Below are 22,575 nucleotides of genomic sequence, written 5' to 3' on the forward strand. Positions count from 1 at the left end.
AAAAGTTGCAAACATAACCTCAAAACTCTAGCCCTCAAGCTTACTAACCTAAACTGTTAGCAATGTTACTAAATAAAAAAAAGTTACAAACATAACCTCAAAGCTACTCCTTCATTCATGTACAATCCTAAAAATGGTAGAATATTTAAAGTACTGATAAAAGTCAAAGCTGAAAAATATTCAATGTTAACTAAAAATGATTGATTACATAACCTCAAAACTACTCTAATGCACAACCCAAAAATGCTAGAATTTTAAAGTACTGTTAAAAGTTTAAGCTAAACAATTCCTGGTTACCCACACATAAGTGTACAGAGAAAAAACTAGTTAGCTGATAACCTACGAAAAAGCTGAGAAACATTCAATGTTAACGAAACATGTAGCATACCTCAGAAAAAGATGAAGTGGAGCTGTAGAACACAAAGTAGCGTTGGCGGTAGAAATCGTGGTAGCAGCTAAACTCACACACGAACTAGCTCACTCAAACTCCAAGAACACAATGAAGCTCCGACAGCTAATCCCGGCCTTTTATAGCCGCGGACCTGCTTGTTCTTGGAAAAACCATTAGGAACATAGTATTTTTACCGAACCTACCAATAGGAATATAGTATGTGGAGGGGAAGTACCATTGTCTTCGGAAAAACCCAGCATGACTCATGCGCAGGTCGTAGCAGGTCTGTGAGGGGTGGGAGGTAGAAATGTAGGTAATAACTTAACATAGGAAACCACTCTCGGGTAAAACCACTAATGACCTAGGTGATGAGAGATTAGGTCGCGAGGCACTTCATGCATCGTGACTCATCACTCAGAAATGTCGTCTCGCAGTGCCGAGGGGACCCGAACAATAGACTTGACCGTGCATGTCACAACAGATCCATTAGTCGCCCGACTTTGTGGCGCCATGAGGCGCTCAGGTAGCAGTCATGGTCTACGGCAACAGACTCGTTAAAGTGTCATTACGAAGCACTCAAGCTGAGTTCGAGGAAAATACAGCTAAATATTCATTATAGATATGTAAGGAAATAAATAAAAAATAAATCGGGTAAGTTTAATACATTTGTTAAAAGTAAGAACACATTACAAAACTACAACATTAAAAATTTAACCTACATTTATTATGACCAACATTCGTTTAAAATTTTTTAGCATTTCATTGCGAACAATCAGTTGAACATCCACAGAATGACACATTTTGCTGATGTTCCAGGAACAAACCCTTTTCACAACCATTTAAGGAGACTTTCCTTAAGCTCTCTTTTCATTGGTCAAATAAAACATCTCCCTCTCTTCCCCTCATACAATGATGCTGCTTCACCATCACGCTAAAATTCTGTAAGACCAAACAAAATATACTTCCCTTAAACCTTATGGTAGAAATTTCATCCTAGGATGCTGTTACTGCATCTAGAAATTAAAAATTATATTATCTCATACAGGTTTTATTTACATGTTAGACTTAACCATCCTACCACACACTGGCTCACACTTACACACACATGCGTGCGCATGCGTGCACTGAGATTAAATACATACTTGCCCACATAATGTACTTTTATTTACAAAGGCAACATATTAAAACACATAATATTTAAATTTTGTGTAGATTGGATGGTACCAGGAAACCATACTGCAAAACGAGCGGACAACACTTGAGTCTTTACTATGATTGGGCTGACGGATTGCCTCTGAACGCCCTTACCTTCAACGACTTAGAATTAATACTTTTATCCATCAAAAAACAAAAACAGTTTTACTAAGCAAACATACACCCCACACCCCTCAAAAAATTGTTATTACACAGGGCATTATTTACATGGCAGGAGACCGCACATACGAAGTGCGCAGCTTCAGGTTAGAAATATTGATTAAAATAACTGCTAAAGATGATAATTTGTTTATGAAAAAACTGCACATGAAATACAGACACTTGGTTATTTACACACACATACATACATACATACATACATACATACATACATACATACACCCTGCATCGCTTCAGATGGAAGTACGATATTTTGAAAACCACTCAAGACTTACATCTGTTTATGAAAAGGAGCTAAAAATTAAAAATTTTCAAAGTTAATTTTAGAGATGAAACATCATGTGCAAGTCCTTGCATGCGAGAACATTTTATTACGCAATTATCTTCATTTTTCCCAAACCATAGGTCTGATGTCTGGATACCACACAAATCTCATACTTAACATATGCACTACGAGATGACTGCGCGCCAGTCCAAGCCCCCTGCGCTTAGAGACGAAACTGCACTAGAAGCGTTAGCAAGCATTGCAATTATCTCGCTTCAGTAATGCAGATTCACCTCTGACTAGGTGGACCTCCTGAAACACTAAACATAGGACAGTGAAACACATTAAAATAATGCATTTCAAAATAATTGAATAATATAAAACACTGCATATTTCTCTAGAATCACCACGCAACTGACAGCCCTTTCAATCACAATTCTGCGAATGCTATCACAGAATGCTATATTAAGAAAGAAAGGATCATTCATTCCTTCATTATGGAACACAGTAATACATCACATGAAGAGAAACAAAAAAGGAACACACTTCGTTCTTAGACTCGTGCCGCCTCCTTGACAGAGAGAAAAGTTTTTACACATAAAATAGTATATATTTCTTTTCCAGCGATGAAGCTGTACTAATATCACCTTGACAAGCTTAGATGATCTAGGGAGAGACAAAGTAAATTAATTAACAATAAAAAAGTCGACTAAAATCATTTACAAACAATATACTTAATATTTCTTCGATTACATATTTTTCTCAATTTAATAAATGTGTGAACACAAAAATTTCCTTAAATCACTATTTATCAATTTTAAACTCTCATGTACATCAGGAAAAAATATATAGTTTCAGGCATTATTAGTTGTAATGTAAAAAATTCAAAACAGTTTCTTTGTGGGATGTGGAATGCTCACTCACGATCGAAAAAAGGAGGTGCTTCGCTGTAACACAAGGGGAGGGGGAAACCATCTTTAAAGTTGTCGTTGCTCATATATTTGGATATATAGTAATCAAGCAAGTAATAACATTTGGTGGTATAATCTCCGGCTGATTAAAGTTTATTTGCTAACATGAATTCACAAATTAAACGAATCTCTAAGTACATTTGCTTATCTTTTATAGAAAAAAAATGCACAGATTGATTTTTTATCATGAATAACCAGGAGCACACTAAAAAAACCAACGAAATTCTCGCCAATAATAACCAACAGCACACGAACAATAGAAAAAAAACATTTTCTCAGTAATCACATACAGCATGCGGAGAAAATCACCAAAATATTGTCAAGAATATCCATTAATACATGTAGAATACCAATAAAGTCTTGACATAAAAAAGGCTGACGTGCACGGACATAAATCATCAAATTCTTGTCAGGTAAAAAAAGCAGAAGCACATGAAAAAAAAAACCCAACAAAATTCTAACACAGTAAAGTTGAAGCACACGTAGAAATCTATCGAAATTTCATGTGAAAAAATAGGAGCACTCAGAGAAAACCATCAGGGAGAAGATGTTTAAAAACATCATAAATTATCAATTGTTTAAGCAAAGAGTTCACAAGTCAGCTTGTGAACTCTTTGCTTAAGCAACATGAGAGTTCTAGCACAAGTCAGCTTGTGAACTCTTTGCTTAAGTAACATGAGAGTTCTAGCACAAGTCAGCTTGTGAACTCTTTGCTTAAACAATTGATAATTTATGATGTTTTTAAACATCTTCTCCCTGATGGTTTTCTCTGAGTGCTCCTATTTTTTCACATGAAATTTCGATAGATTTCTACGTGTGCTTCAACTTTACTGTGTTAGAATTTTGTTGGGTTTTTTTTTTCATGTGCTTCTGCTTTTTTTACCTGACAAGAATTTGATGATTTTTGTCCGTGCACGTCAGCCTTTTTTATGTCAAGACTTTATTGGTATTCTACATGTATTAATGGATATTCTTGACAATATTTTGGTGATTTTCTCCGCATGCTGTATGTGATTACTGAGAAAATGTTTTTTTTCTATTGTTCGTGTGCTGTTGGTTATTATTGGCGAGAATTTCGTTGGTTTTTTTAGTGTGCTCCTGGTTATTCATGATAAAAAATCAATCTGTGCATTTTTTTTCTATAAAAGATAAGCAAATGTACTTAGAGATTCGTTTAATTTGTGAATTCATGTTAGCAAATAAACTTTAATCAGCCGGAGATTATACCACCAAATGTTATTACTTGCTTGATTACTATATATCCAAATATATGAGCAACGACAACTTTAAAGATGGTTTCCCCCTCCCCTTGTGTTACAGCGAAGCACCTCCTTTTTTCGATCGTGAGTGAGCATTCCACATCCCACAAAGAAACTGTTTTGAATTTTTTACATTACAACTAATAATGCCTGAAACTATATATTTTTTCCTGATGTACATGAGAGTTTAAAATTGATAAATAGTGATTTAAGGAAATTTTTGTGTTCACACATTTATTAAATTGAGAAAAATATGTAATCGAAGAAATATTAAGTATATTGTTTGTAAATGATTTTAGTCGACTTTTTTATTGTTAATTAATTTACTTTGTCTCTCCCTAGATCATCTAAGCTTGTCAAGGTGATATTAGTACAGCTTCATCGCTGGAAAAGAAATATATACTATTTTATGTGTAAAAACTTTTCTCTCTGTCAAGGAGGCGGCACGAGTCTAAGAACGAAGTGTGTTCCTTTTTTGTTTCTCTTCATGTGATGTATTACTGTGTTCCATAATGAAGGAATGAATGATCCTTTCTTTCTTAATATAGCATTCTGTGATAGCATTCGCAGAATTGTGATTGAAAGGGCTGTCAGTTGCGTGGTGATTCTAGAGAAATATGCAGTGTTTTATATTATTCAATTATTTTGAAATGCATTATTTTAATGTGTTTCACTGTCCTATGTTTAGTGTTTCAGGAGGTCCACCTAGTCAGAGGTGAATCTGCATTACTGAAGCGAGATAATTGCAATGCTTGCTAACGCTTCTAGTGCAGTTTCGTCTCTAAGCGCAGGGGGCTTGGACTGGCGCGCAGTCATCTCGTAGTGCATATGTTAAGTATGAGATTTGTGTGGTATCCAGACATCAGACCTATGGTTTGGGAAAAATGAAGATAATTGCGTAATAAAATGTTCTCGCATGCAAGGACTTGCACATGATTTTCATCTCTAAAATTAACTTTGAAAATTTTTAATTTTTAGCTCCTTTTCATAAACAGATGTAAGTCTTGAGTGGTTTTCAAAATATCGTACTTCCATCTGAAGCGATGCAGGGTGTATGTATGTATGTATGTATGTATGTATGTATGTATGTATGTATGTGTGTGTAAATAACCAAGTGTCTGTATTTCATGTGCAGTTTTTTCATAAACAAATTATCATCTTTAGCAGTTATTTTAATCAATATTTCTAACCTGAAGCTGCGCACTTCGTATGTGCGGTCTCCTGCCATGTAAATAATGCCCTGTGTAATAACAATTTTTTGAGGGGTGTGGGGTGTATGTTTGCTTAGTAAAACTGTTTTTGTTTTTTGATGGATAAAAGTATTAATTCTAAGTCGTTGAACGTAAGGGCGTTCAGAGGCAATCCGTCAGCCCAATCATAGTAAAGACTCAAGTGTTGTCCGCTCGTTTTGCAGTATGGTTTCCTGGTACCATCCAATCTACACAAAATTTAAATATTATGTGTTTTAATATGTTGCCTTTGTAAATAAAAGTACATTATGTGGGCAAGTATGTATTTAATCTCAGTGCACGCATGCGCACGCATGTGTGTGTAAGTGTGAGCCAGTGTGTGGTAGGATGGTTAAGTCTAACATGTAAATAAAACCTGTATGAGATAATATAATTTTTAATTTCTAGATGCAGTAACAGCATCCTAGGATGAAATTTCTACCATAAGGTTTAAGGGAAGTATATTTTGTTTGGTCTTACAGAATTTTAGCGTGATGGTGAAGCAGCATCATTGTATGAGGGGAAGAGAGGGAGATGTTTTATTTGACCAATGAAAAGAGAGCTTAAGGAAAGTCTCCTTAAATGGTTGTGAAAAGGGTTTGTTCCTGGAACATCAGCAAAATGTGTCATTCTGTGGATGTTCAACTGATTGTTCGCAATGAAATGCTAAAAAATTTTAAACGAATGTTGGTCATAATAAATGTAGGTTAAATTTTTAATGTTGTAGTTTTGTAATGTGTTCTTACTTTTAACAAATGTATTAAACTTACCCGATTTATTTTTTATTTATTTCCTTACATATCTATAATGAATATTTAGCTGTATTTTCCTCGAACTCAGCTTGAGTGCTTCGTAATGACACTTTAACGAGTCTGTTGCCGTAGACCATGACTGCTACCTGAGCGCCTCATGGCGCCACAAAGTCGGGCGACTAATGGATCTGTTGTGACATGCACGGTCAAGTCTATTGTTCGGGTCCCCTCGGCACTGCGAGACGACATTTCTGAGTGATGAGTCACGATGCATGAAGTGCCTCGCGACCTAATCTCTCATCACCTAGGTCATTAGTGGTTTTACCCGAGAGTGGTTTCCTATGTTAAGTTATTACCTACATTTCTACCTCCCACCCCTCACAGACCTGCTACGACCTGCGCATGAGTCATGCTGGGTTTTTCCGAAGACAATGGTACTTCCCCTCCACATACTATATTCCTATTGGTAGGTTCGGTAAAAATACTATGTTCCTAATGGTTTTTCCAAGAACAAGCAGGTCCGCGGCTATAAAAGGCCGGGATTAGCTGTCGGAGCTTCATTGTGTTCTTGGAGTTTGAGTGAGCTAGTTCGTGTGTGAGTTTAGCTGCTACCACGATTTCTACCGCCAACGCTACTTTGTGTTCTACAGCTCCACTTCATCTTTTTCTGAGGTATGCTACATGTTTCGTTAACATTGAATGTTTCTCAGCTTTTTCGTAGGTTATCAGCTAACTAGTTTTTTCTCTGTACACTTATGTGTGGGTAACCAGGAATTGTTTAGCTTAAACTTTTAACAGTACTTTAAAATTCTAGCATTTTTGGGTTGTGCATTAGAGTAGTTTTGAGGTTATGTAATCAATCATTTTTAGTTAACATTGAATATTTTTCAGCTTTGACTTTTATCAGTACTTTAAATATTCTACCATTTTTAGGATTGTACATGAATGAAGGAGTAGCTTTGAGGTTATGTTTGTAACTTTTTTTTATTTAGTAACATTGCTAACAGTTTAGGTTAGTAAGCTTGAGGGCTAGAGTTTTGAGGTTATGTTTGCAACTTTTTTTATTTAGTAACATTGCTATCAAGTTAGGTTATTAAGCTTGATGGCTAGAGTTTTGAGGTTATGTTTGTAACTTTTTTATTTATTACATTGCTATCAAGTTAGGTTAGAAAGCTTGAGGGCTAGAGTTTTGAGGTTATGTTTGCAACTTTTTTATTTAGTAACATTGCTAGTAGTTTAGGTTAGAAAGCTTGAGGCTAGAGTTTTGAGGATATGTTTGTTTTCATGTAACATCTAGCTACATTGTTTTCTTTATTCTTATGTTATAGTTCTCCGTACGTCGAGCTTCCTTCGCGTGTTCCGTACGTTGAGACCAGTCTACCGATTGTCGAGATGGCATTTACCGCGCAGAAATGCCGTTTCTGCTCTGCTACCTTCACGGCAGCTAAGAACCGCTACCGGCACGAGCGACAGTGTGCCGAGAACCAGCATCGTGACTACCAGCAGTGCCACCTATGTGGCAAGATGGTCGCACGCAGCGACAAGATGCAGCAGCACCTGTCAACATGTACTGGTGCTGTCGCCACGACATCAGGCACCCGGTGTAGCTTCTGCTATAAGGCCTTCGCCCGTGCTGATGTCGCCAGACTACATGAGAAGTCGGCTTGCGGTCTTAACCCTAACCGCATAGCACATTCCTGCACGAACTGTGCTAAAGAGTTCGTCAGGGCTGACACTCTTCGCAACCACATTAAGGTGTGCAAGGGGCCTGCTCCGCCTCCAACAAAGAAGCAGAGAATGGCAGCAGTTAAGCCAGCAGTACTGCCTAAACCATCGACCAGCCGAACAAAGGTGGTGACCGGCGCGGGTTTGGCCAATACCCATGGCTTCATCACCGCCGAAGTGGGATTCAAGGGCAACTTGAAGACTTATGTTGCTGTAAATACGTCAAGTTCTGCCAAGGACATTTGTACATACCTGGACTCCATCAAGGCAAAAATAATAAGCCAACTTGAGGAGGAGATTGAAGAGAATGGACCGCTGAAGTTTAATGTCGTTCTTGAGTGCGACTACGAAAAACCAGTAGATGCCTGTGAAGACAAGAGGGCCTTCAAAACCATGAATGTTCCCCTCTACGCAGTTCATGAGGTGGAGGAGGCAGTTACCGAGTCCATCTCCAAGATCTGCAAGGAGGAGGAAGATTACATGGGTAAGGGGTCCGGATGGACTTTGTCGGCCGTTAAGCGACTTCAACTCCGAATAAACAAGCTTGATCCACTCCGTGCCAGCTCCTACATTGAATTACCTACTTCCATCAAAGACAAATACGCTGTGATCAATCCGCAAAACCTCGAAGACCACATGTGCTTCAAGTGGTCAATTCTTGTTAAGTACGTGGAAGGTGAGCATCCTGAACGTGTCAACCAGCGCTACCATGACTTGGAGGGGAAGTTCAACTTCAACAACATTGACTCCCCTACTCCAATCAAGCAAATACCGCTGTTTGAAAAACAGAACCCCGGAGTCTCCATCAACATTTACAGTATCGACGAGAATCTGAATGTTGTTCCTGCACGAGTCGCTCCTGAAGAAAAAGAACATCATTTCGATCTTCTGCTCTTGGTCAATGACAATTCGTCCCATTTAGCCTACATCAATAATTTTTCTGCTCTGGTTCGGTCCCAAATCACTACACACACTGAGGCTATTCATGTTTGCAAAAGATGCTTCAAGCATTATGATGATCAGGATAGGGTTAGCGGGCTTACTGGTCTTCAGTGTTTGGAAAAACACAGTGAGCTCTGTAAACAGCATGCTGCTGTTAGGATGGAAATGCCCCAGGTTGATGAAAATGGTTTGCCTCCTGTTTTGAAGTTCAAAAACTTCCATCACTGTGATAAAATGCCCATCGTGGTATATTGCGACTTTGAAGCTATTCTGGAGAAAATCCATACATGTCACCCGAATCCTGATGAAGCATACACACTGCAGTATCAAAAGCATAAAGCGTACAGCTACTGCATTTACGTGAAAGCAGATAACTCCGTGATTCCAGTACACCTCACTTCTTCACTTCCTTCACAGCCTGAAGTGTATCGCGGTTGTGACGCAGAATATAAATTCATATCCCGCATTGTGGAGATTGGACATGACGTGCAGAAAATATTTTCTATGTCTGTTCCTATGACTCCGCACACACATGCACAAAACACTGCTTTTCTGCAAGCATGGTGTTGTTGCTACTGTGGAGGAAAGTTTGGAGGGGTCGTAAAGAAAGTTCGTGATCATAATCACTTCACCGGCGAATTTATTGGACCTGCATGTAATGACTGCAACCTTCTCAGGCGCAGACCGAAAAAGATGATTGTGTTCTTCCACAACCTGGCGTACGACCAGAACTTCATTATCAGGAAGTTGGGGTACGACACTAAAGACATCTTCATCATTCCTAATTCGGAAGAGAAGTTGATAACTTTTTCCAAGAAGTTGCATGATAAGTTCAGCATTCAGTTTGTCGATACGTTCCGTTTCATGAGTCGGGGTCTTGCTTCGCTCGCAGAGTTCTTGCCTGCAGACAAGTTTGTCAGTACTGCTGAGTTTTTCGCTCCTGATGAGTTGGAGTTGGTTACTCGCAAGGGAGTCTTCCCCTACGACTTCGTTGATTCTTTTGCTCGACTAGACGATACTAGTCTTCCATCTATCGATGAGTTCTTTAATATTCTGACTGATTCTGGTATTTCCGAGGCGGATTACGCTCACGCACAAAATGTCTGGGACAAGTTTCAGTGTGCTACTTTGGGGGAGTACGCTGACTTGTACCTAAAGACGGATGTCCTGATTTTGGCGGACGTATTCGAGAATTTTCGCAGTCTTTGCTTGGAGACGTACAGTCTAGACCCGTCACACTACATTTCCTGTCCTGGGTTCGCTTTCGATGCGATGCTTCGCACCACAGGAGTACAACTCGAGCTTCTGACAGATTACGATATGTATATGTTTGTGGAAGCAGGTATTCGTGGGGGTGTAGCGCAAAGCATCAAACGTCATTGTGTGGGTAACAACAAATACGTTCCTGAGACACATGATGTGTCCAAGCCATCCACATATCTACAGTACATTGATGCAAATAATTTGTACGGGTGGGCGATGTCGCTGTCGCTTCCGATTCGACATTTCAAATGGTCAGACACATCTATTGATGTCATGACTATTCCAGAAAATTCTCCTATCGGGTACATTATCGAATGTGACGTGGAGTACCCTACTGAACTCCACGAAAGTCACAAAGACCTTCCGTTTCTCCCCATCAATCAATGTCCGCCCGGCTCCAAACAATCAAAGCTCATGACAACACTAGAAATTAAGGAACATTACATTGTACACTACAGAAACCTCCAGCAAGCAGTATCACATGGGTTGATAGTTACTAAGGTACACAGAGTCCTCCAGTTTGAGCAGTCGGCGTGGTTGGAGCCATACATTAAGCTCAACACCAATAAGCGCAAGGCTGCAGCCAACGAATTCGAGAAGGAGTTCTTTAAGCTCGCTGTAAACAGTACTTTCGGGAAACTGATGGAGAACAAGAGGCGGAGGCTCAAAATGGAGTTGGTATGTTCCGAGAAGCGGTTCAAGAAACTGGTGTGTCGTCCATCCTTCAAGGACCGCACAATGTATGAACCGAACTTGACTCTAGTCCACCTGAACCATGAGACCATAATTTTCGATAAGCCAATCTATGCCGGACTCGCAGTACTTGATCTCTCAAAAACACTCATGTACGACTTCCATTACAGCACAATGAAACCCAGATATGCAGAAAACATTCATCTGGCATACATGGACACCGATAGTTTCGTATACGAGATACAAACCGATGATTTCTACCATGACCTCAAAGCCGATCCTACACTCATGGAGAAGTTCGACACCAGCTGCTACCCTTCCGACCACCCTTGCTTCTCCCCCATCAACAAAAAGGTTGTCGGAAAGTTTAAGGATGAGTGTGGGGGGAAAGTGATGAGTGAGTTTGTCGGTCTGCGGGCCAAACTGTATGCATACAAGTGTGGTGACAAAGTTGAGAAGAAGGCCAAGGGTATCCAGCGCTGTGTGGTCAAAAACCGCATAACATTCAGTGACTACCTGGATGCCCTGCACGATCACCACACACGACGAGTAGCAGTTAGGGCCATACGCTCGAGGCAGCAGGTGCTCTATAGCGAGAGCACAAATAAGCTGGCCATAACATGGGAGGATGATAAGCGCCAAATATGTGAGGATGGCATCCATACGGTTCCCCACGGCTATGTTGGAGATGAATTATCTGTTGTATAGTTCCAGTCTTTTTGTTGTAAACAGTTTTCGTTTTTGTATATAGTTTCTGTTTTTTTTTATAGCTTCGTTTGACAAGTATATTTTTCTCTCCTTGAGGGTTTTGTTTTGTACAATATATTTCTTTGATTCAGTAAATATAATTTTACCTACATATCGCTTATTATTTTTTTAAATTAATGCCCTATATTCCTCAAGGTACTTATACTTAATTTGATATCGTAAAATGATCATGTAATTAGACACAAACACCTAAAATATCTGCTTCCATGCAGCTTTTAAACACAGGAACGCAAACACGAACACTAAGAAATGATATTATACACAAACACCTAAATATCTGCTTCCATGCAGTTTTAAACACGAGTACACAAACATTAATTTATTTAGTATGTTTACATGTATGATAGGACTATGAAAAATTTCTGGTCAGCTAAGATGGAGTAATAAATGTTTTTTAAATTATCATTACTTTAACTAACGCATCCACAACGACAGTATTGATAACATATATTTTAGTTAAAACCTATAAGTGATAAGACTTTAAGAAAAAATGTCGGTTACAACAACAAAGTGACTGTGGATTTTGTGGATCTTGTGGATTCTGTGGATTTTGGTCTATAAGGTTCATAACAATGTTGGTAGAGAATTGTAACTCGACCTTACATACACTAACATACTTTAGAAACCTACAACCGATGACGACACCCACCAGATGAAATCAAGATGGTAGTCTCCACTAAATAAGATGGCTGCCTCCAGCAGACAACGATGGTATATTTTTTTCCTGATTTTCTAAGTTAATAATTATGATTTTCCAAGATGGTGGATGTAACGAAAAATTGTAACAGGAATGAGTGGGGTGTTCGATGACGATGTCATTGTAACAGAGGGGTGGGGGTGCTAGATGATGTATTTGTAATTTAGAGGAGTGGGGTGTTCGATGCGTAGGTTTTTAATTAAAATTTTATTAAATAATATTTTTAATTTTATTTTAAAATTTTGATTATTTAATTTTTTTAAATTTTAAATTTTTTTCATTAAAATCGGATAATAAATAAAGATTTTCAAGATGGCGGACGAAACTCAAAATGGCGGAATGATCTAGAAAACAAAATGGAGGAAAGTTCTAGAAAAACAAAATGGCCTCCGGGTTCAAAGGTCAAGGTCAAATCCAAGATGGCTGCAGGAAGTGATGTAATCCAAGATGGCCGCCGGAAATGACGTAATCCAAGATGGCCGCCGGAAATGACGTAATCCAAGATGGTCGCCGGAAGTGACGTAAACCAAGATGGCCGCCGTGGCTCCCCGGCTCCCCCACCACCCACCGGTGTCCCCATACATACTATAATTACCTACTAACTTCAAATAGCAAGTAGTCAGTTTTCGTAACCGAAAATCACGTGATTATTTGCTAGCGACATTCACGGGAACCACTGGCACTACTTTCGAGAATTGTCCAATTTGATTAAAGTTACAAGACACAGAACTTAGAAATGTGCGGACAGTTCACTTCCAAGCTAAGCACGGTTCTCTCGATGATGCATAGAATCTCATCTCCGCGGTGAATGATGGGGGATTGGTTGGAGGGGGGTGGGTAGAGAGAGAGAGAGAGAGAGAGAGAGAGATTTTGCCGAAGAGCCGTCAGTTAATGCTAATGGCGCCGCATGAAAGGTGCGAACGAGCGTCAATCCCCTTCCCCGCAACCCTTCAACCCTTCCCATCTTCGCCCGCGCGTTTTCGCCGGATTGAATGGGAGCCGTTGCTACGACTCCAGCCCCTAAGCGGCGAGACGGGCTGCTTGAATGGCCCATTAATCCATTTCTTTTTCTCTTCCTCTCTCCCTCCCTCTGTTCCTCTCTCTCTCTCTCTTTCACCCGACCGCCGCTGCCAGAAGCGGTATGCCTACATTTTGGCTTGTGCCACACTATGCGTTTCTATCGCTGCAGCAAAAAACATTCCGCAGCGGTTTTTGGCAGATTATTCTTTTGGAATTTTTTCTTGAAGTGCACATGTGGGTCTCTTGAAATGCACTAAGTAAATTTATCAAAATCGAACTTAAGCAATTGATCTGTATGAAATTACCAAGTAGTAACTGACAACCACAGTGGTTCATCCCCATAGTAGTGGGGATTCATTTACAGTGTTGCTAGATGCACCATAATTAATTTTTTTCATCTCAACATGTGGAAATTTGGGAAAACGTTTTCCACCTCCACTTCCCAGTTCCATAAAGAAATTTATCCTCAACGAGGAAATGTTGCCTATCAAAAATGGAGCATTTGAAATTTATGTCACTCAGGTATAAAATCATTACATCATCTGCATTATCAAATTTCTGGCATTAAAAATGGAAGCACATATAGTTCTTAACAATCTCTTGGATCAAGCACAAACAAGATATTCTGTGCAATCTTGGAGTTCTGATCTCCTAACAAAGATACTTTATAATTATCTCAGAAACATTAACGTAATTTACATAGATATCGAAATCGCTAAAGCATTAAAAAGCTTAATATTATAATATAGTTAATTGCTTTTTCTGTGAAGTAAAATTATTACTAAGAAATTTATTATATTATGTTATAATAAAGAGCTAATGTTGGGTGAGTTTCAAACATTTTAGTGCCAGGACTCAAATAAATTATTATTTAAACAAATATGCTTTTTCTTAAATTTCATATCAGTCAATTTACTTCTAAAAACCTATAATATATTTGTGGTTCTTGCAAATAATAAATAATGGGTTAATATGTGCCAAAAACATACAGCCATTTGCCGATTTCTGTGTCGCATAAAATCCTCTTTTTTCTCTACTTTTACATATCAGTTAATGCTTGACACATTCCTACAGGTACATCAAAATGTCGAGCCCGTACCTCAACAACCTGATCATCATCGGCTGCATGCTGACGTACAGCAGCGTCATCTTCTTGGGGCTGGACTCGACGCTGACCAGCGAGGAGACGTTCCCGTACGTGTGCACGGCGCGCGCCTGGCTGCTCATGGCTGGCTTCTCGCTCGCCTTCGGCTCCATGTTCTCCAAGACGTGGCGTGTGCACTCCATCTTCACTGACGTCAAGCTCAACAAGAAGGTGAGCCGGTCAGAACCTCTCTGCATTTCCTCCTTCCTTCCTCTTCCATCCACCCTCCCTCCTTCCTTCCTCTTCCATCCACCCTCCCTCCTTCCTTCCTCTTCCATCCACCCTCCCTCCTTCCTTCGACATTGTGTTCTTCAAGACGTAGCGCGTGCACTTCAATATCACCGACGACTAGCTCAAAATAATATGAGCTCGCCAAAACATATCCACTCTTCTTTATTCCTTACTGTTCCTCTCATTATTATACTACTTGCCTTCTCCTGCTGCATGTTTTCCAAAACTTACGTCAAGCTCAGTTAGGTGAACCAGCTAGAAACTCCCCACTATTGCTACGCCCTCCCTTCTCCGACTGCTGCTCTACAGTCCTCGTCTGACTCCCTGTTTTCCAAGACGTAGTGTGTGCACTTCATCCATAACGACATTTAGCTCAGCAGGAATGTAAGACTGCCGAAATCTCTCCACCATTCTTCCTTTATCCTTCCTCCTCTTCTGGCTACATGTTCTCAATTAAAAGCTCAATTAAAAGGTCAACCATCTAGAACCTCTCCACCATTCCAATTTCCTCCTTCCACTACTCTCCTGCCATTCATCAAGACTTTGATCAGCAATGCGGGCCATCCGGAACCTCTCCTCTATTCTTTCTTATTTCTTTCTTCTTCTCCCACTAAGTTATACCTTCCTCCTCGAGCTCTAAGTTTTCGAAGACGTGGCAAGTATTCACCGACAAGTTAAAAAAAAACGCTTAGCCTACCAAACCTTCTCCACCCTTCCTTCTTCCTCTCTTCACCACCAGGTGTTATATTCCCTTCGTCCTCTTTCTCTATGTTCTTTAAGAATTGGGGTGCACACTCAATCTTTACCAGCCAAGCTTAACAAGGAGGTCAGCCGGCTAAAATATTATTTACCTTATTCCTGCTCTCCTCCTCCTTTGATGATTCAACAGCATGAGTCGACGATGGAGCTATAATATTTGTCCTGATATAATTTTATTTGATGTGTTTGGGACGAAGCAGTTAATTATGAAACTTAAGGTAAAATAATTAATTTGTGACATTTGAGATTTTGACACACAAAATTGTGATATAAAAGCGTACTAAATTGATAAAGTGATAAATAAAGTGATGTTAACGATGTTTTTCAGAAAAATATTTATGACAGTACACCCTACGACAAATGACTTTACACCAAATGAATTTGGAATAGTGAAATGACAATATAATCCAGACAGTGAAGTAATTCCCTTATATTTATAATAAACCAATTTAGAGTTTTATAAATTATACCGAATACCTCATAATTACTTGTTTACTAAGGATATATAGTACCTAGTTTTTCATTAGGTTTTTATTTGTTATTTTTAGATTAATTCCTCAATTTTATGAATCTTTTGACTACGAGAATTTGAGTTCATTAAAAGGCATGTATATATACATAAGTAGGTACTTATATACTTATAATTATTTGTCCTTTGGTGTTAATTCTCTCGTGTCATTTCATTTTTTGTTGATTCACGTTATTGGGAGGATAATTTTCATTAGAATTTATAAGACAGCTTAATATTATTTTTAATTAAATTTACTATAAATATTTGTATTTTTCAATGTGTTTGTGTAATTAGTAATTTTACTCCATATATAGGTGAAAATTAAATTTGTTCGACTGTTCAATCACAGATTAAATATCGCTACATTGCTCAGAAATAATATGTAACAAAATGATCAGCTACATTTCATTAGGTTTTTAATCTTTTCAAAACGTTTAATGGATCATATGTCGATTTTAGAGGAATATTAATAAAATTAGTTTGGAATATCTAACTTAGTTTATCAAATTATTATTTAAAATTTAATAAGAGATATAAAATAATTTTGTTTTTAAAGTTAAAGTGACATTATTAGAGTTCTCTTAAAACCATAGATTACGTATCATAAGAGTGAATTGTGTAGTATGATAGCGATTTGTTTTAGCTTGATTATACCTATATAAACTATTGCTATACATCATTAGATTTTTTTTATATCGCTTCAGCGATTTTACACGGTATGTATTAAAGCACTAACACCGACGAAACAGTCTATCGAGGACTAGATTATAGGGGGCTAGTTCTTTATACGTTTCGTTGACAGAACCCTGTGTGCATCAACATCCTTCACTCGGTAAAAGCCAGACTACGTGAAAAACTTTCAGGGCTTGATATGAGCCCCGCAGTTTCGTAGAACAATGTTGCCTTAAGGAGCACGCCCTTTCGTCTGTTTCCGAGGCAGAGAGGTAACGAAAAAAAAAATTGTTTTAAGAATACTTCCACGTCTTCTTTTGAAGCTGCTTCCTTCCTGCAAAGACGTCGTTTGCATACCATTTTCCAGTTCAGAAGCAAAGGGAGGAAAAAATACTATATACGGCAGCTGAAAAAAAAACCGTCCCTTTGAGAGAACAACTGTAAACATACCGTGCCTCGATTCGGCAGCATTCCAGGAGATATTCTAAGATTTTTCTAAGAGAAAATAATATTTGTCTTTTTTTTTTTCTCTCTCTCTCTCTCTGTCGTTTAGTCCAACGTCTGGTGCAACAGACTGTCAAATATGTCTCACTCTTATAGGGGCTAAGCTGGCACTGAATTATTTACGAGAATACCGTTCGTCTGACTTTCTCTGTTACCGAAGGCGCAAATGTTTCAAATAAATATATCAATTATCTATCAACCATGTTTTTGAAACGGAATAAAATATATAAAATAATTTCTCCTAGATCCATACAGATTTATGAACACATAAAGATACCTAATTCCGTGTCCTGGAAATTTTTGATTCTGAATTATTGATACCCATGAAAATACTTGTAAGATTTAAGTTTAAAAAAAACGTGAAACACACGCAATAGATGATTGATATAATAATAGTTCACCTAAGTCACTAAAAAATCTCATTGCACGGCATATGACATGAACTTTTATGTGGGTTTTCTCAACGACAGCTACTCCCTACACGCCTTGCTATTGCATGTGCCACGTGTTTTTTTTTTTTTTTTTAATTTTAAATCGTATAAGTTTTTCCATGGGTATTAGAAATTCACAGTCACAAATTTTCAGGACATTATGTATGGGATAAGGAATCTGTATGAGTTTGTAAATCTGTATTATCTTTGAAAGATTTGTGCAATGGGAGTGCATGACTTGATGGACATACGCCATTGCTATTGTGTTTGTTTCGTATTTTCGTTTTGTTGTGTTTTTGTCTCGTTTCAACTGTTGTGCTGAATTTTTTGGGTTCAATATTTTTGTGCTGTCATCATTTATGGGTTTTTTTTCGTTCTATCAGTCCATTTTTTCTTCTTTGTTTGTTGACCATATTCCTGTTATGGAATATTATGTGGTGTTTATATCCTGTTGACAAAAGCAATTTTTTGATTAATTTGTGTTTTAGTCTTTTGTGTTTTTGTAGTTTTCTTCTACAGACATACATGTGCTTTAGCAATGGCGTATGTCCAAAAGTTTTTAAATCTGAACGAAGCTAAGATAAATTATTTAATACCGTTTTAGTCTGTTTTAAAACTTGGTATTTAAAAAAAATTATAAATAATTATTTTCTGCTTTTTATTATTGTGTGTGAATTTTGAATTTTTTTAACATCTTGATGAGATTATTACAGAGACATTATGAAAATGTCAAGTTTTTTCAGTTTCTTTATACCTGATCATACCTGAAATATAAGTGTTACACCTACCTGGCAATAAATATTGAGTCTGTTTAGTTGTTAATTTCAATAAAAATAAAATAAAGAAGCAAGAAAAATTAGATTAATGAGATTTTTATTTAAATATTTCAAAAAAATTCATGCTATATCCTTTTTAGTTACCAATTTTAAATATATGACTCACTTATTGCGCCATCAGCAATCAAAAAATCTTTTCGCATGTCAAGATAATTCAAATCATTACAGATCAAGGTAAATAGATCAAGTTGGAGGACCAAGACAACGAATAAATGCAGTCAATTCGCTGTGAGCTCTGTTATTTATATAGGTATAATCAATTATTAGCTGTTATTTATATATATTATATATTGTCTGTCGTTTATCATTCAGTTCTGAGTTATGCTCTGAGATATCTCAAACTCACGGGGAAGTCAGTTTAAAATTTATTGCAAAATATAGTACTGAACAGAAAAACAAACAAACAGACAAGAAGGCGAGCTAATATTGTATGGACATCCAGTTCTGAGCTATCTTTAAATTTTCAAGTCTAGCTGTACTAGATATTACCTAATATAAAATCGATTGAAAAATTTGTACCTAACAAATAAACAGAAAAGAAAGCGGGTAAATATTGCATTGTCATAGAGATCTGAGCTATGTTTAAATATAAAGTCTATAGGTCATAGGGAAGTTAGTTTAAAATCGATTAAATATTTGCCCCTAACAGACAAACGAACAGACAAGAAAGCGAGTTAATAAAAACGTGGTAAAAACTTCAGAAGTTTATTAAAAGGAAGATGAACATAATTAAAGAGACTGATAAGTTGTTCCAATCCCTTGAATTATGTTGCTTAGAACAATGTCACGTGATTTAAGGAGATTGAAGAGCTAAAGTCGAAAAAAGATTTGGAACAGGTATCAAACGATCTCTAATCTGGCTCAACTTAAGAGTTCAAAGAGTTCAAAGAGCTTTTCCTGTCATAGAAAAAGTAGTGATGTATAGAGCATTCGCGTAAGGTGCACAGTAGAACATTTTTGACATCAAAATTGTACGTTTCATTTGCCGGTAGAAATTGTCAGAAAAATTGACATGCCGAACACAGTTTGTGCGTTGGTGGGTCTACAAAATCTCTTATCACTTTATATGTGTCTCCGCATTTCAATGCAACAAAGCGTTTGATATTTAATATCTACGAAATTTGAATTGTCTTTGTGCGTCAACTTTGTACCTGAATTTTAATAGCAATACCAAACGTTTATGTATGCTGGCGTGATATTAGTAATAAAAACCGCGAATGTCAATGTCTACATCAGCAGATTCCCACAGATATGTTAGAGGATCTTAATCCAATGATGCTCCCGTTGAAAGAAGGCCAAAATCTGTATAAATTATATAATAGCGTAAGTCTATATCTCCTACCGGCCACAGTAAATAAAAAAACAGGAGGGATTAGGTGATTCCTCTTTTCATCACCTTATAAATTTTGCACCAAAGTGTAGTGCTTCAGCTGAAGGAAGAAAATCAGAGATTATATATTAACAAGAACAATAGGGATCAGAGGACACAAAAAAAAAAGCTTTTTAATACTTCACTCTAACATAGCCTAATAGGTATTACCATCTCTAAGCGAAAGACAGGCAGCTTTAGACTCGCCTCGTTTGAAGTTTGAGAGTGGTAGATTAATCTTTTAATGGAAAATATGTATATACATTTATATATATAGTTTTAGTCATGTGGTTATGCATAGAGGCTTATGTTGGTTAGTTATCAGCCATTTTAGGTGTTTAGAATTTCACCGTAAATTAATTTTATTCTAACAAATATCCCGCGGCTTCGCTAGCAAAATCTCAGGTTAATTTTTATTTATTGTCTAGTTTTTAAGTTAGCCAGAGACCTTCCTAATAAAAAAAATCATTAATATCTGTTAAGTTGTTTTTGATTGATATTTGAACCTACAGAATAACAGACAAGCTGACAGACAAAAATTTATATATATATATATATATATATATATATATATATAATTATCAATAACGTAGATAGCAATTTCCAATGTTTTTTTTTTTTTAACATTTCATTCAATCTACAGACTGTTTAACTCGTAGAATTTTAATATTAGTATAGATTATATTAAAACCTTATTTACCCTTTTTAACCACATATGGGTTGAATTTATAAAAATGATAAAAAAAATTGTTGGGATAATTTGTATGCTTCATCTTGGTCCCTACTATTTATGCTTATGCTTGATTAGATTCGGAGATATAATTGGTTATCTTTAAAAAGTTTAGGACCCTTTTAACACCTTTAGGGAAAGAATTCAAAAATTCACTCCTTAATCACCCCTAGGGTACTCTAGGAATGTTTCCTACAAATTTATAAAGCCTAGGTCCACCGGTTTAGGCAGTGCGTAGTTTGTCATTCAGTGTTAGGAATTTTAAGTAGATTTAAGTCTTTATAAGCTGTCTCCATCAGGTAGTAGGTAATAATTTGATTTTTCCAATTCATCTTAACTAGATACGTATTATTTGTAACCATAATCGACGATGTTAACTATGTTTTTTCATTATTTCCTCCCAAGAAAAAACATACATGGCACTCACTTGCTAGGGAATCTTCTAGAGAATACTGTACACCATTATAAGTGTAGATTTTATTGTTTTATTCGTTGAATAATTTACCAAACTACAGTAAATTTATTTAATTCCTCATATTCAGGTCCACGTCCATGCCAGAATAGTAATTCTGCCAGATTTTCGAACAACCTGCCAAATGCCAAATGTCAAAATGAGAACTCTGGAAACGGGAAGCACTGTACTGAAATTAAAACCCGACAGTAAACGTAACATCTGAGAGAACTTAAAAGGCCGGCGGAATCTACCAAAAAAATATTTGCGTGGAATTCACACGTGACAGCAGTGAAAACTTCTACCTTATTATATTATTAGGTATAGGAAACATAATTCTCTTTGACTGGGGTCGCGAATCAAAAAAAAAAAGTGCCGTGGAGTCCACGTGCGACAGAAGTGAAATTTCTTGCTTATTAGATATATATATATATATATATATATATATATATATATATAAAGATAAATTATAAGTACTTTTTATTGAACAAGAGATAATAATTGAGATTAGTTAGGATGCGTGTATGATGTCAAATAAAAAAAATGCCTTTTCACGCGCTCTGTACTCTCGCAACCGTTCACGCACTTTTTGGCGTCTATTTTGACGGTTTAATCCCATGTTGCCTTGAGAATATCTCTTATCTGCTTCTGCCTCTTTTATTATTTTCAGGCATGATTTTCAATCACGATCTCCAGCTGAATAAAATGGAAGAACAAAAACACTCTTATCCAACATAAATTACATTTATAAATTCTATCTCACAAGTCACAGTGTTCACATATTAAAATAAATTACACTTATAAAGCTAACCTCTATAGTCTATACGCCTTTCTTACATTTTTTCAATTACACTATTCACATAAAAACTAATGACACTTATAAAGTTAATTACACTACTCAGTAACTCTTTTTCACACGAATAAACTGTAGATATTTTCAGTAAAATAAAATAAATATGGCAGCGTCAGTCAGCCGTTATGAAAACTGAGGAGTAGACAAACACAAGCAGCGTTACGAGAATTCCGTAGCATCACTGCTGCGTCATTTCTAACTCTTCCCTGCCGTATTCTCCTTCCAGCCGTTACAACTGGCATATAGCATGCTCCGCTTCGTACCTATCCTCTTTCTCTGCAGTCTTCCCATTCGACCGCTAGCGCATGGTTGGAGAGGCGTCGCCACTGACGCACTCTCCTCCTCTACCGGTTCCCCCACCGCGTACCTAACTATTCCCCTTATGCGATCGACATTTTTGTAACGCTCGAAAATTGTAGCACCTTCAGCAAATAAGTTTCACTTCAAAAATATCTGAACGTGAGAGGCTGGAATGTTGATGGAATTAAAGAACCTTCATTGTACTTAGACAGTGACTTGTTACTCGTAAATTCTTGTCACGTCAAAGGCTATTATCGATTCCAGGACTCTCGCAGTTCGAACATAAAGCGTTAACATTCACGACCACGATCTCAGGGTATTAATTTTTTTCCCTTAAGGATTAAAAAAATTTATACTTCAGAACACTTCAACCGTATACATTGCAAAGTTATTTCTGAAGTCATGGATTGTCTAAACTCAGAAATGACAAAGCCC

The 22,575-nt window shown here is 37.2% G+C and overlaps 1 protein-coding gene across 1 annotated transcript in view; it reads left to right on the forward strand.

Annotated features, from left to right (window-relative positions):
- LOC134535367 (gamma-aminobutyric acid type B receptor subunit 2) overlaps nucleotides 1–22,575 on the forward strand; it is a 328,071-nt gene that overhangs the window by 230,925 nt on the left and 74,571 nt on the right. The window contains exon 10 of the mRNA XM_063374439.1: nucleotides 14,424–14,664. Coding sequence (XP_063230509.1) covers nucleotides 14,424–14,664 — 241 coding nt within the window. The remainder of the gene's footprint in view (nucleotides 1–14,423; nucleotides 14,665–22,575) is intronic.

Source organism: Bacillus rossius, chromosome 8, assembly GCF_032445375.1.
Source record: "Bacillus rossius redtenbacheri isolate Brsri chromosome 8, Brsri_v3, whole genome shotgun sequence".
Lineage (NCBI taxonomy): Eukaryota > Metazoa > Arthropoda > Insecta > Phasmatodea > Bacillidae > Bacillus > Bacillus rossius.